Source organism: Gadus morhua, chromosome 17 (assembly GCF_902167405.1).
Source record: "Gadus morhua chromosome 17, gadMor3.0, whole genome shotgun sequence".
Taxonomy (NCBI): domain Eukaryota; kingdom Metazoa; phylum Chordata; class Actinopteri; order Gadiformes; family Gadidae; genus Gadus; species Gadus morhua.
In genome coordinates this window covers 6,378,377-6,390,222 of record NC_044064.1, presented here as the reverse complement: position 1 = coordinate 6,390,222, position 11,846 = coordinate 6,378,377, and the positions used below count along the sequence as shown (strand labels likewise).

General features: G+C 44.5%; 1 protein-coding gene across 1 annotated transcript in view; it reads right to left on the bottom strand.

Annotated features, from left to right (window-relative positions):
* The window catches only part of LOC115529414 (L-amino-acid oxidase-like), a 17,378-nt gene extending 5,825 nt beyond the window's left edge, over positions 1–11,553 (bottom strand). The window contains 7 exon segments of the mRNA XM_030338142.1: positions 518–654; positions 985–1,053; positions 1,172–1,373; positions 1,493–1,605; positions 3,223–3,452; positions 3,816–3,860; positions 11,520–11,553. Of these exon segments, the coding sequence (XP_030194002.1) occupies positions 518–654; positions 985–1,053; positions 1,172–1,373; positions 1,493–1,605; positions 3,223–3,452; positions 3,816–3,860; positions 11,520–11,538 (815 nt within the window). The 5' untranslated portion in view covers positions 11,539–11,553.
* Between the last annotated feature and the right edge of the window lie 293 nt (positions 11,554–11,846).

Genomic DNA, 11,846 nt, shown 5'->3' with positions numbered 1-11,846 from the left:
TCGACACCTGCCCCTGCCTTTTGCCCTTCTCCTGTTAAGCGCAGCCGTTCTGGCCGCCTGGTCTACCCCCCTAGGCGTTGATTTTTCTAGGGACTGTTATGTGCTAGTCTGTTCTGTTAAACACTAGTGGGTGTCCGATGTTCACTGTAGGTTACCTGTTTGGGTGAATTCTGTGGGGGCCTGTGTGGTGACCCACAACTACAGTGATAAGACATTCACCAAGGGACTGTGCCTTTTAAGGAAAAGGGTTTTGAGATAACAGTTCCGGTTTACGACCGTTCCGGTTTACGACAGTTCCGGTTTACGACAGTTCCGGTTTACGGCCTTTACGTTTTGAACTCTTGCTGGAGCAACACTTGTTTATTTGAAGTGGAGAGTAAAGCCGACTCGACCCATCTCCGTCTCTTGTCTCGTCATTTACCACACTCCACATGTGCATATATATATATATATATGAATGCAAAAATGTTAGAGTCGAATGAGTGAATGCAGACAGTTTATTGGCAGTTTGACTTACTCAGTTTGGTCGTTGATATCTGATTGATCGTAGAGCATCTCGGTCAGGGCAGTGTACATCAGGCTGTTCTCATTCAGCAGGTCTCCTATCATCCTTATCTCCTCAGGACTCAGGTTAGCCACTTGAACCAAATAACCCTGAAAAACACGTACACACACACGTACACACACACACACACACACACACACACACACACACACACACACACACACACACACACACACACACACACACACATTAACTTTCGTTCTCAATGATCCATGAATCTAAATATTTGAATTTCTGACACAAATGTTTGGTATTTATGCTTTTTAAATGACTTAAACTGAATGATTTATTAATTTTCTGACTAATAAAGGGCCATAATGGGAGACAAGTTCACTCTGGACAGGAACTAAATCTGTGAATGCAATATACAAACACATATATATATATATATATATATATATATATATATATATATTTACCTTGACCGAATACTGGTCATATTTCTTAAGGGCAGCCTCACATCCTTCATGTCTCACTGTGTCTTTCACCTGCACTCACAGACAGACAGACAGACAGACATATTTCGTTACCACATCATTCAGTTTTTAATGTATCTGTATGGTTTTGGCAGCCATTTTAAGGAGCAGGCAGTCAATGGCTACAGACCGTCTTCAAGGCCTGATCCAGCAGCTGATCAGCCGACAGGGCCTTCCCCCTATGGGGGAGGTTGTATTTGAGGAGGGCGGGGTTTTTGTCTGCTGCCCCGGTCTTCACACGCTGCCCATTGACCAGGTAGAAGGTGTTGGGGTCATACATCACAAATGGACGCAGTTTCACACCCAGCATCTTAGCGTAGTACAGCACAATCCTAGAGAGAGAGAGAGAGAGAGACAGCATGAGAGAGAGAGAGAGAGAGAGAGAGGGAGAGGGAGAGAGAGAGACGGAGAGCAGGAGGGGCCGGGGTAGGGGTAGGACTCCTTAACTTACTGGTGGGAGCTGGGGATCCTCATGGATCCCAGTTCAGAATACCAGTCGTCTGTCGGGTGTCTGTAGGTCTCCACCCTCCCCCCCACCCTCCCGCTAGCCTCCAGCAACGTCACCTACACACACACACACACACACACACACACACACACACACACACACACACACACACCATACATATAATTATATAATATAATTGATCTTAATGCCTTAATTAAACAAATGAAGAAAAATCCAACCTTTTAGGCCACCAACTTTCTTTGTGAATGAATAATGTATCGTAAATAAATAAATGTAAATTAAAAAACATGGTTCGTAAGTATAGGAACCCCTATGCTAAATTCCCATAAAGGCAGGCAGATTTTTATTTCATGGCTACTGTGCATCCTGATAAAGTACCTAGAGATTGGCATGATTCTTTTCAGTTAGCCTAATAGCTGTTAGCTAGCCTAATGATTTCTCACTGCAAATCAAACCATGTAATAGGCTAACTGAAATAAAACTCTGCCTGCCTCTACGGGAATTTAACATAGGGGTTTGTATACTCATGCACCCTGTATTTTTATGAAGAACTTTTATTTCTTTACTAGATATTATTCATTCACAAAGAAAATTGGTGGCCTAAAAGGTTGGATTTTTCCCAATTTCTTTAATTAAGGCATTAAGATCGATTTACAAAAGATTACTTATTATTCCTCTATTTAGTTAACTTTAGCATGGGTGCATAAACGTATTCTTACCACTGTATGTATAGGTGCATCTCAATAAATTTGAATATTGTTGAAAAGTTAATTAATTTCAATAAAAAAAACGAAACTCATATATTATGTAGATTCATTACACCCAAAGGGAAATGAACACCCAGACGCATCAATGACATTGGTTACTACAACTGTCGCATTCCTCATGTCAAGCCACTCCTGTCCACTCCACTCCAGCCACTCTTGTCCTGTCACCTTTTGGTGTTGGTCCAATGTGTTTAATCCAGTCAATGCAGCCGTCTACCAGGATGTTTTAGAGCACTTCATGCTTCCTTCTGATGACAAGCTTTATGGAGATGCTGATTTCGTTTTCCAGCAGGACTTGGCACCTGCCCACACTGCCAAAAGTACCAATACCTGGTTTAACGACCACGGGATTACCGTGCTTGATTGTCCAGCAAACTCGCCTGATCTTAACCCCACAGAAAACGTATGGGGTATTGAACAGAGGCAGATGAGAGACAGGAGACCCACTAATGCACACGAGCTGAAGGCCGCTATCGAAGCACCCTTGCCTTCCATAACACCTCAGCAGGGCCACAGGCTGATCTACCCCACGCATTGATGCAGTAATTCATGCAAAAGGATGCCCAACCAAGTACTGGGTGCAAATACAAGAACATACTTTTCAGAAGGCCGACATTTCCGTATTAAAAAACATTTTTTTACTGGTCACGTGTAATGTTCAAATCTTCTGAGATACTGAATTTCTGTTTTTCATGAGCTTGAAGCCATTGTCTAGATCATTACAAATAAAGGCTTGAAACAGTTCACCTTGAGTGTAATGAATCTATATCATACTTATATAAAGCATGATAAGGCATGCTTAATAATAGATTATGTCTCCTCTCATTGTGAGTTGTATCATAAAGCAAACAGCCCTGGCCCATCGTACTCTGTCATAACCACCATGTTCAACAGCCGTTCTGCAGCCGATGTGAGGACCCAATATGGATGCTTGAGAGCGGTTACCTGGTGTCCCGCGTCCTGCAGCAGTTTGGCAGCGGTCAGGCCGGCCATGCCGGCGCCCACGACCACCACGTGCCGAGGGGTCTGGGCAGGGGGGAGGCCATGGATACTGATGTCCAGAAGCTCCTGGTAGTCCTTGTCCTCCAGACAGTCACTGAGCTGATCCTTGAAACTGCGGAGGTCCTCCGTAGCTCCCCGTTGCCAGGACACACAGGCCAGCAACAAGACAACTACTGCACATTCAAACGCCTTGAGGTGTAAGTGTTACATGTACATGTCATTCATGAAGGTTTAATTAATCTGGCAAACAATGGGAGCTGCCCACTACAATGACAGTATTCAACTAGGGGACACAGGGAGCTAGGGACACAAACGTATGAACCTCGAGTAAACGAGTGCACCCGTGGTTGGGACTAGTTACTGGTCTGGGTAGGAGCAATTCCCCAAGTGACGAGCTTTACAATGATGACCATCATTTTGGTTTCAGTATTACAGCCAGAGAAACTGTCTAATAAATAAAAGACCAAAGGAGAAAACATTTAAGGTCCTATTTGTCTTTTCTCGAGTTCCAAAAGATTCTTCCAGAGTGTGCTCACCTGGTTTCCAGAGGGCCATGGATGCTGTCGTCTCTGAGATGGATACTGTGGGGATAAGAGTTTATGAATCACTTTAAGTCTGAACCTCAATTTTGAGCATTAAAACAAGCCAATACCTTAATGCTAATTGATTTTTAATATTAGTAACTAGCCAAGTGTAGGTAGAGCAGTGTCAAATCAGGTCATCGGCTCCTACCTTCAATGTAAAGTCCTAACTCTGATTGTTTAACGATGAAGCAAAGCTTTTAAATAGCAGTTCCTAGCCGGGAAATTTTCATCACGTGATTAAAAGGAAGCAAACTTCTTAGATGAACAGGGGTGAGCCAATTCATCATAACTGCCTGAAATTGTCCCACATTTTGCAATCAATTCTAAAGGATCAGACATGGAGTGTCCTGACTAAAGTCAATGTATTTTTAGTAAATCACTAAATCTCAATGGTAATTTTGACGTGTGACCCGGTGTGACAGTTCACAGTCTCAAGAATTTCTCTGTCTCCAAGAGTTGGCAAATAATAATAGTTCCGAAATAGTCATGAGAAACCAGACAAATATCGAAAGTTGAGGCTTCTTCATTTTTGAATAGTTTGATATGCCCGGGTCATGGAAGGTTACTGCCCTTGACTTTCGCTTTGGGCGGTAAGCCGTCCACGAGCCAGGCATATCATCCTGTTTATTGCCCTGCCACTCGGTGATTATCCCTTACATAATACCCCCCAAAAGGCACATTCCTGAGGGCTTCAGCTTCCGGTCAGGGTGCGAGGGTGGGGGCCACAACCCCCCTTCCGCGTCCGTTCTGTGGAGGCATTGCGAAGGGTTGGGCCTCTGTGGTGGTGGTTCAAGGGAAGGGATCGTGTGTGTGTGTGTGTGTGTGTGTGTGTGTGTGTGTGTGTGTGTGTGTGTGTGATATTGGGGGATGTGGGGGGCAAGCGTACATGGATGAATGGTGACCATAGTCATGAGGTGGTGTGTGTGTGTGTGTGTGTGTGTGTGTGTGTGTGTGTGTGGGTGTGGGTGTGTGTGTGTGTGTGTGTGTGTGTGTGTGTTTGTATGGCCTCACGGCATTGCAGCCATATCATAGGCCAGCCACAGACAGCGTTTCATATCAACATACTCCACACGACCAGCGAAAGTGTGACTACTATCATAAACATTGAAAATCAACCTCATTTTGGTATGTCCGGCTATCATACACATCAATCAAACCTTGCTTCTATTGATGGAAATGTGTCACTGCTTAATGCTCCAATTAGAAGAATTAGACCTGTCGTAGGTGTAAAAGACCAACGTACCGAAGTGTCATTCAGGCATAGAGAGGAGAACGGCTTTGAATACGTAATTTCATTCATCGATGGTTATGTCCTATTAAAAACAAAAGGCTGTGGTGATGAGATCTTTGAGATGCGTATGGCTACAGAAGATTGGGTACGTTTGAAAAGGTGTGCCCTGAGCTAGATGCTGAACGGTGGGTATCTACACACCATTTGGGGGACCCCGTGTCACCTAATGGAGATGGGCTTATGGAGATGTGTTATACCGCATGGAGTCCATCTATCATACAAAGAAAACAACCAAGTTCATTTTTTTCAAGCGATGCGTTGATCCAAGGGTGTTACCTGAGGCCCCGTTTTGCACAGACATGCTCCCTGGGACAGTGCTGTAAAATCTGCAGATTGTTTTGAAACTATCTTTTTTATCAGTGGCCCTCGATACGCTCGATTTTTGGAGGAGTTTGACAGAGTGGTCAAGAAGTACCCGTGAATCTCAAACGACTGCGTTGGCTTCTCAGACGTCTCTGGTTCTTCCATTCATTCTCAACCACGGCTGAAATAACCCCCACTACGAGTCTCATTGTGGAAATACATGAGACCTCAATGAACCGACGTGTTATGCGCCATTACATCAACATACGAATGGTTATCCAAATAACAGAAGTGAACAACACTTGCGTTACAGTGTGTGTAATCACACACACTGTGAGGCTCGCACGGTCGTAGCTCATTGTCTCATTAGCGGGCCAAAATCTCTGAGGGGGCAAGGGAGAGAAAGGGGAGGAGCTTGGCCCCTTATGACGACATATGGGGCCACATTCCAAATCAACGCACCTGAGCTTCCATTTTTTCAAAGGCGAGCAGGATACCTAGTGCTTGTTTTACACCGAACGCAAGTTTTAGCCACTGGGGGATGAGGCAGGCTAGGGGAACTCATATTATTTGTTAGAAAACCTCATAAAGTGAGATTTTCATGCCACGGGTCCTTTAATGTTAAAGCCCTCCCTCCGACTGTTTGCCGACAGAGCATGTAAATAGCAGACCCTATCGTGAGACGTCATATCAATGACAGGGAAAGAAAAATTCTGAATAGTAACGGTGTGCCAATCAATCATAACAGTCTGGCATTGTATCACATGTTGCAATAGAAATCCAGAATCAGACCAGAGTTTTCATGGTCAGGGAATGTCTTGGGCAAAAATGGACAAGGTAATGCAGAAGGTTCCCAGTACAACCACATTTCACTGCTGGTTTTACTGGTTAGACTGGTAGCTGCCCCCGGGTGCTGACAAAAAACAGCAAGAAAGAGGGATAGGATCTAATTGCAGACTACTACTCAGGAAAAGTAACAAAAAAGGGCTTTTAATAAAACACTCAATATCTGTTCCATGACCAGGCAGAAGAACACTACAAGTTGGGCACCAAAAGGATAAAGGGACAAAAACCAGGAACTGACAAGGAAATAAAGGAGGTGAACTTCTATACATGGGGGGAGAGTGATAAAGGAATACAGGTAAGTAACAGTTAAGTAACAGTTCTTGGAAAGGTGACGTAATGTGTGCATAGCTAGGATATTGCATTCATGTAGGCTGCACTCTTAGATTGGTTCTAAAGGCTTACACATGCAAATAAAGAGCTAGTACTGCTAGCATGAAGGTACTATCTTCTCAGGCTTCAATATATGTGATTAATAACAAAATAATGCTGGGGTGTTAGAGTTAGAGATCTTGTGGTGGAATAAACCGAGATATAAAGTAACTTAAGAGAGAGGAAAAGAAATCGAGGGGTCCGGAGCAAGTATGACAAAAACAACAAGGCCGAATTGTTTGCAAAACACTGGCGGTCAACAGATCTCGCCTTCCTCTTTATCCACACATACAAAGCAGTTTCTTGTTTGAGGTGACCGCCCACAATCAATCATAAATTTCCCTAACCAAATGGTCAGCAAGATAATCTAGAAAAACCAGGCTGAGGTCAGCACGCATTGACCCCGTAGCTTCCTGCTCCTGTGGGGGGTTTCCAACTTACGCTCTGACCCAAGACTCCATGGCACCGTGTCAAGCCCTGCATCAGAATCCAGAGACGCTTTAAATGTTTTCTACCATTAGATATATCGGCCTAATAATAATCATGGTTTACCATAGAATATAATCATTAATTTCTACCACAATCTCCACTAGCGGTAGACATGAAGCTGTCTTGAAGCTTGGTGTTGGAGTCAGAGCTCTTCTCTATCAGTGGACATGCAGCTGTCTTGAAGCTGGTGGTTGATGTTCTTGGCAGCTCTGATGGCCGTCTTCATGGCTGTTTCAATCCAGGCGTGAGCGAAGCCGGTGTGTTCCCCAGCGAAGTGAACCCTGCCCTGGGACTGGAAGAGCTCAGACGAGTAATCAGTATGCTGGTAGGGAGTGAACATGGCGTAGGCTCCCAGGCTGTAGGGGTCAGAGCTCCACTTCTTCACCACCACCCCCGTGCACAGGTCCCAGACCTGCTCCCCGTGGATGAGCTCCAGGTCCTTCAGGGCCACCTCCTTCAGCTCCTCATCCCCCAGGCCCTGGAAGATCAGAGAGTCGTCAGACCAGGTGTAGGAGGCCAGCAGCACGCCGATGTCTGGGTTCTGGGGGAAGCCGTGGCTGGGGTAGTAGATGAAGCGAGAGGGGCGGTCTGTGATGCTCTTCCCCCCCTTGATGCAGTCATCCTCCCAGAACCTTCGGCTGAAGGTGAGGATGATCTTGGTGGAGCTGTCGTAGTGAACGCTGCTCAGTGCATGCCTCTTTCCTGGGGTCAGTGGGGGGTCAAATTCTATGAAGCGAGCTGCCTTGGCTGTGGTCGTGACCAGGACTGCGTCAGCAGAAAGCTCGGTCAGATCTGAGTCTTTACCCTTCAGGTAAAATACATCAACACCAGTGTCTGAGTGGGTGATTTGTTTGACCGGAGAGTTTAGCTGGGCAGGTTCAACCTGGACGTTATGCAAGGCTTGAGGGAGGCGATCTGAGCCACCGACCACCTCAAAATACCTGGAAGGACAAAGATCTATATGAATATATCTGTTTGTGTGTGTGTGTGTGTGTGTGTAAATATATATGCATATATATGTGTTGGTGAATGTAGAATGCTTAGTGGTGACTAGGGCTGTCACTTTTTCCAAAAATGAAATTCGAACGAATTTCGAATATCCATAATTAATTCGAATACATTCGAATACATTTAGAGATGTCCGATATTATCGGCCCACCGATATTATCGGCCCGATATTAGCATAAAAATGTAATATCTGTCAATATCGGTATCGGATTTTTTTTGCCTTAAAACCCATTTTTTTTTTTTTTTATAGCTCAAATAAAGGTTTTCAAAATTGTGCAGTACAGTGCACATTGTAATTGACTCATATTTGTGCATTTATTCAATTAAGGTTATTGAGTTTTAGTTAAAGAAACATACTGCTATGTTGCACATAGTTGTTCAGGAACAATGTTTTATCATTTGTGAAGTCAAGTTTGCCCTATTTGTTGTGGGCATTGTCAAGATTATCTCAGGGAGAGTGTAATCCAAACTGTTGTCTGAGACCATTAAAAAAATAAAAATAAACATGGCACTTTTCCCTTAAATTAAGTTGAAGTATTTTTCTTATTTTGCACAGACAATGTTAACATTGGAAAGCCTTGTTGCATTCAAGAATGCATCCAGTGGGGCATCACAATAACATTAAGCATGTTGTGTTAATTCCACAACAGGAGATATGTGATGTTACCTAAATTAGGTTTGAGGAAAAATAACCCAAATATCGACATCGGTATCGGCTGATATCGGAATCGAAAATTTAGAGTTGGACAATATCGCATGTCGGATATCGGCAAAAAAGCCAATATCGGACATCCCTAAATACATTCGAATGTATTCGAATGTATTCGAATACATTTGAATGTATTTGCACAGATAGCCAGGCCAACAGGGTCGGCAACAGGTCAAACTGATAAAATGTTAGCGCGCCCTCTGCTGGATCGAAAGCAGACTACTTAAAATGGTCTGAAGTTCTTATGAGACGGCAGCACACACAGTTCGAATGGAGAATTACACTTCGAATTCGAACTTTTCACTCCACCTTCGAACGAATATTCGAACTTCGAATAAAAAGTGACAGCCCTAGTGGTGACTGAGTGAGCAGAGACTGACTCATTGTTGTCGTTGAGATTTGCTTGTTCGTAGAGCATCTCCGTGAGGGCGGTGTACATCCAGCTGTTCTCATTCAGCAGGTCTCCTATCATCCTCACCTCCTCAGAACTCAGATTAGCCACTTGAACCAAATATCCCTGAATAACACACACACACACACACACACACACACAAACTTTCATTTTCAATGGTCCATGAGGCAAAATATCTGGATTTCTGAGACAAATAATGTTTTTTTTACCTATAAATTACTTAAACAATAAATCAAAAAATAATTTTCACTCTGAACGGTCTGGAACTACTGCGAATGAAATATATAGATACTTTTTTTTTATAAAAAAATTCTATATTTACCTCGACAGAATAGTGGTCATATTTCTTAAAAGTTGCCTCACATCCTTCATGTCTCAGTGCGTCTTTTACCTACACACACACACACCGACACAGACCACATAATTCAAGAGTAACTATTGGTTTTTGTTATCCATTTTAAAGAGCGGGCGGTCCTTGGCTACTAACCATTTTTAAGGCCCGATCCAGCAGCTGATCAGCCGACAGGGCCTTCCCCTTATGGGTGATGTTGTATTTGAGGAGGGCGGGGTTTCTCCGCGCTGCGTCGGTCTTCACACGCTGCCCGTTGACCAGGTAAAAGGTGTTGGGGTCATACATCACAAACTGACTCAATGCCACGCCAAGCACATGGGCGTAGTACAGCACAATCCTAGAGAGAGAGAGAGAGAGAGAGAGAGAGAGAGAGAGAGGGAGAGGGGGAGGGGGAGGGAGGGAGGGAGGGAGAGCATGAGCGAGGGAGCATGAGCGAGGGAGCATGAGCGAGGGACAGAGAGAGCAAGAGGGAAGCAAGTAGGACCGGCTAACTTACTGATGGAAGCTTGGAATCCTCATGGCTCCCAGTTCAGCATACCAGCCCCCTGTCTGATGTCTGTAGGTCTCCACCCTCCCGCCCACCCTCCCACTAGCTTCCAGCACCGTCACCTGCATACACGCACACGCACACATACACACCGAACAGCTGCGGCTCATTGTGTTTCTAGCTAGCTACGTCTAACTGTGCTTCTAGGTAGCTATATCTCCTTATGCTTCTGGCTAACTACATCTCATGATAATTCTAGCTAGCGACGTTTCATTCACAAAAACAAATTGGTGAATCAACCGTCGAGCCAGTATGAAGTGATAAAGGTTGCAGTGGCACAAGAGAAGAAAACCCTGAGAGCGGTTACCTGGTGTCCCGCGTCCTGCAGCAGTTTGGCAGCGGTCAGGCCGGCCATGCCGGCGCCCACGACCACCACGTGCCGAGGGGTCTGTGCAGGGGGGAGGCCATGGATACTGATGTCCAGAAGCTCCTGGTAGTCCTTGTCCTCCAGACAGTCACTGAGCTGCTCCTTGAAACTGCGGAGGTCCTCCGTAGCCCCCCGTGGCCAGGACACACAGGCCAGCAACAACACAACTACTGCACAGTCAAACACTTAGACTTTCTATTGCCCGGAATTACCCTGAGCACAACCAATCAAGCCAGAGTCTTAAGATGTTCTGTGAATGTTCCATATGAATATCATACATAAATGTTGTTGAATAAAACTATTGACACTGATAGCTTCACATGGCAACCCCTCTTCTACTGGTTATACTAGGAGATGCCCAGTAATACCAGTCTTCGCTTCGTTACAGTGGGACCTGCCCAGTACATCCAAGGCCTGCTACCTAGAATGCCCTTGTCTATTCTCCTCCCCAAACACATTTCAAACTGTCAATAAGATGATGGTTTCTTATTTTTTACTCCATCGTCCTTCAAGATTGCCAAGCTGCTCCTTAAGAAACGGACCCTTGACACCACCAACTACAGACCGGAATCTCTTCTTTCATTCCCTTCTGAAACACCGGAACGAGCCATCTCTAACCAACTCCTATCTCTCCATCTCGCGAGTCACCGAAATTGGCATTGCTGACTCTGCGCTATCCTAGTTCACATCCTACCTGAAAAATCACATGTGGCCAATTAGGTCAGTGATATATACACTACAGCGATATTGTGTTTCCCTTTCCTCTGACGATGTTCTGATTGTACGTCACTTTCGATAAAAGCGTCTGCTAAATGCCCTAAATGTAAATTTTAATTTTTCAGCATGACCTCACGAGAATATCCGCCCTGCCTGTTACTCAGTGGACAAACGTTCTTGTAGAATACATTTATTTACATATTTAAATTTTCTTGAGTTTCAACAAATGATCCAGTGTGTACTCACTTGGTTTCCAGAGGGCCATGGATTCTGTCTCGGGGGTAGATACTGTGGAGATGAGATACAGTGAATCACAACACTGATAGCCTATTTTTATTTTTTTTTACATGGCATGTTGAGCAGTGTAAGAACAAGACATGGGTTCCTACCTTCAATGTGAGAGCCCTCACGCCAACTGTTTGATGACAGAAAAATGCTTTTAAATAGCAGTTCCTCTCTTCCTCCCTCTTAGGATAGGTTTCGTTTTTGGATAAACTATTCAGGGACAGCAAACTTCTACGGTTCTACTGGGAGCTGCCAGTTGAAGGACCTTTTATGTATACTTACTGTCTT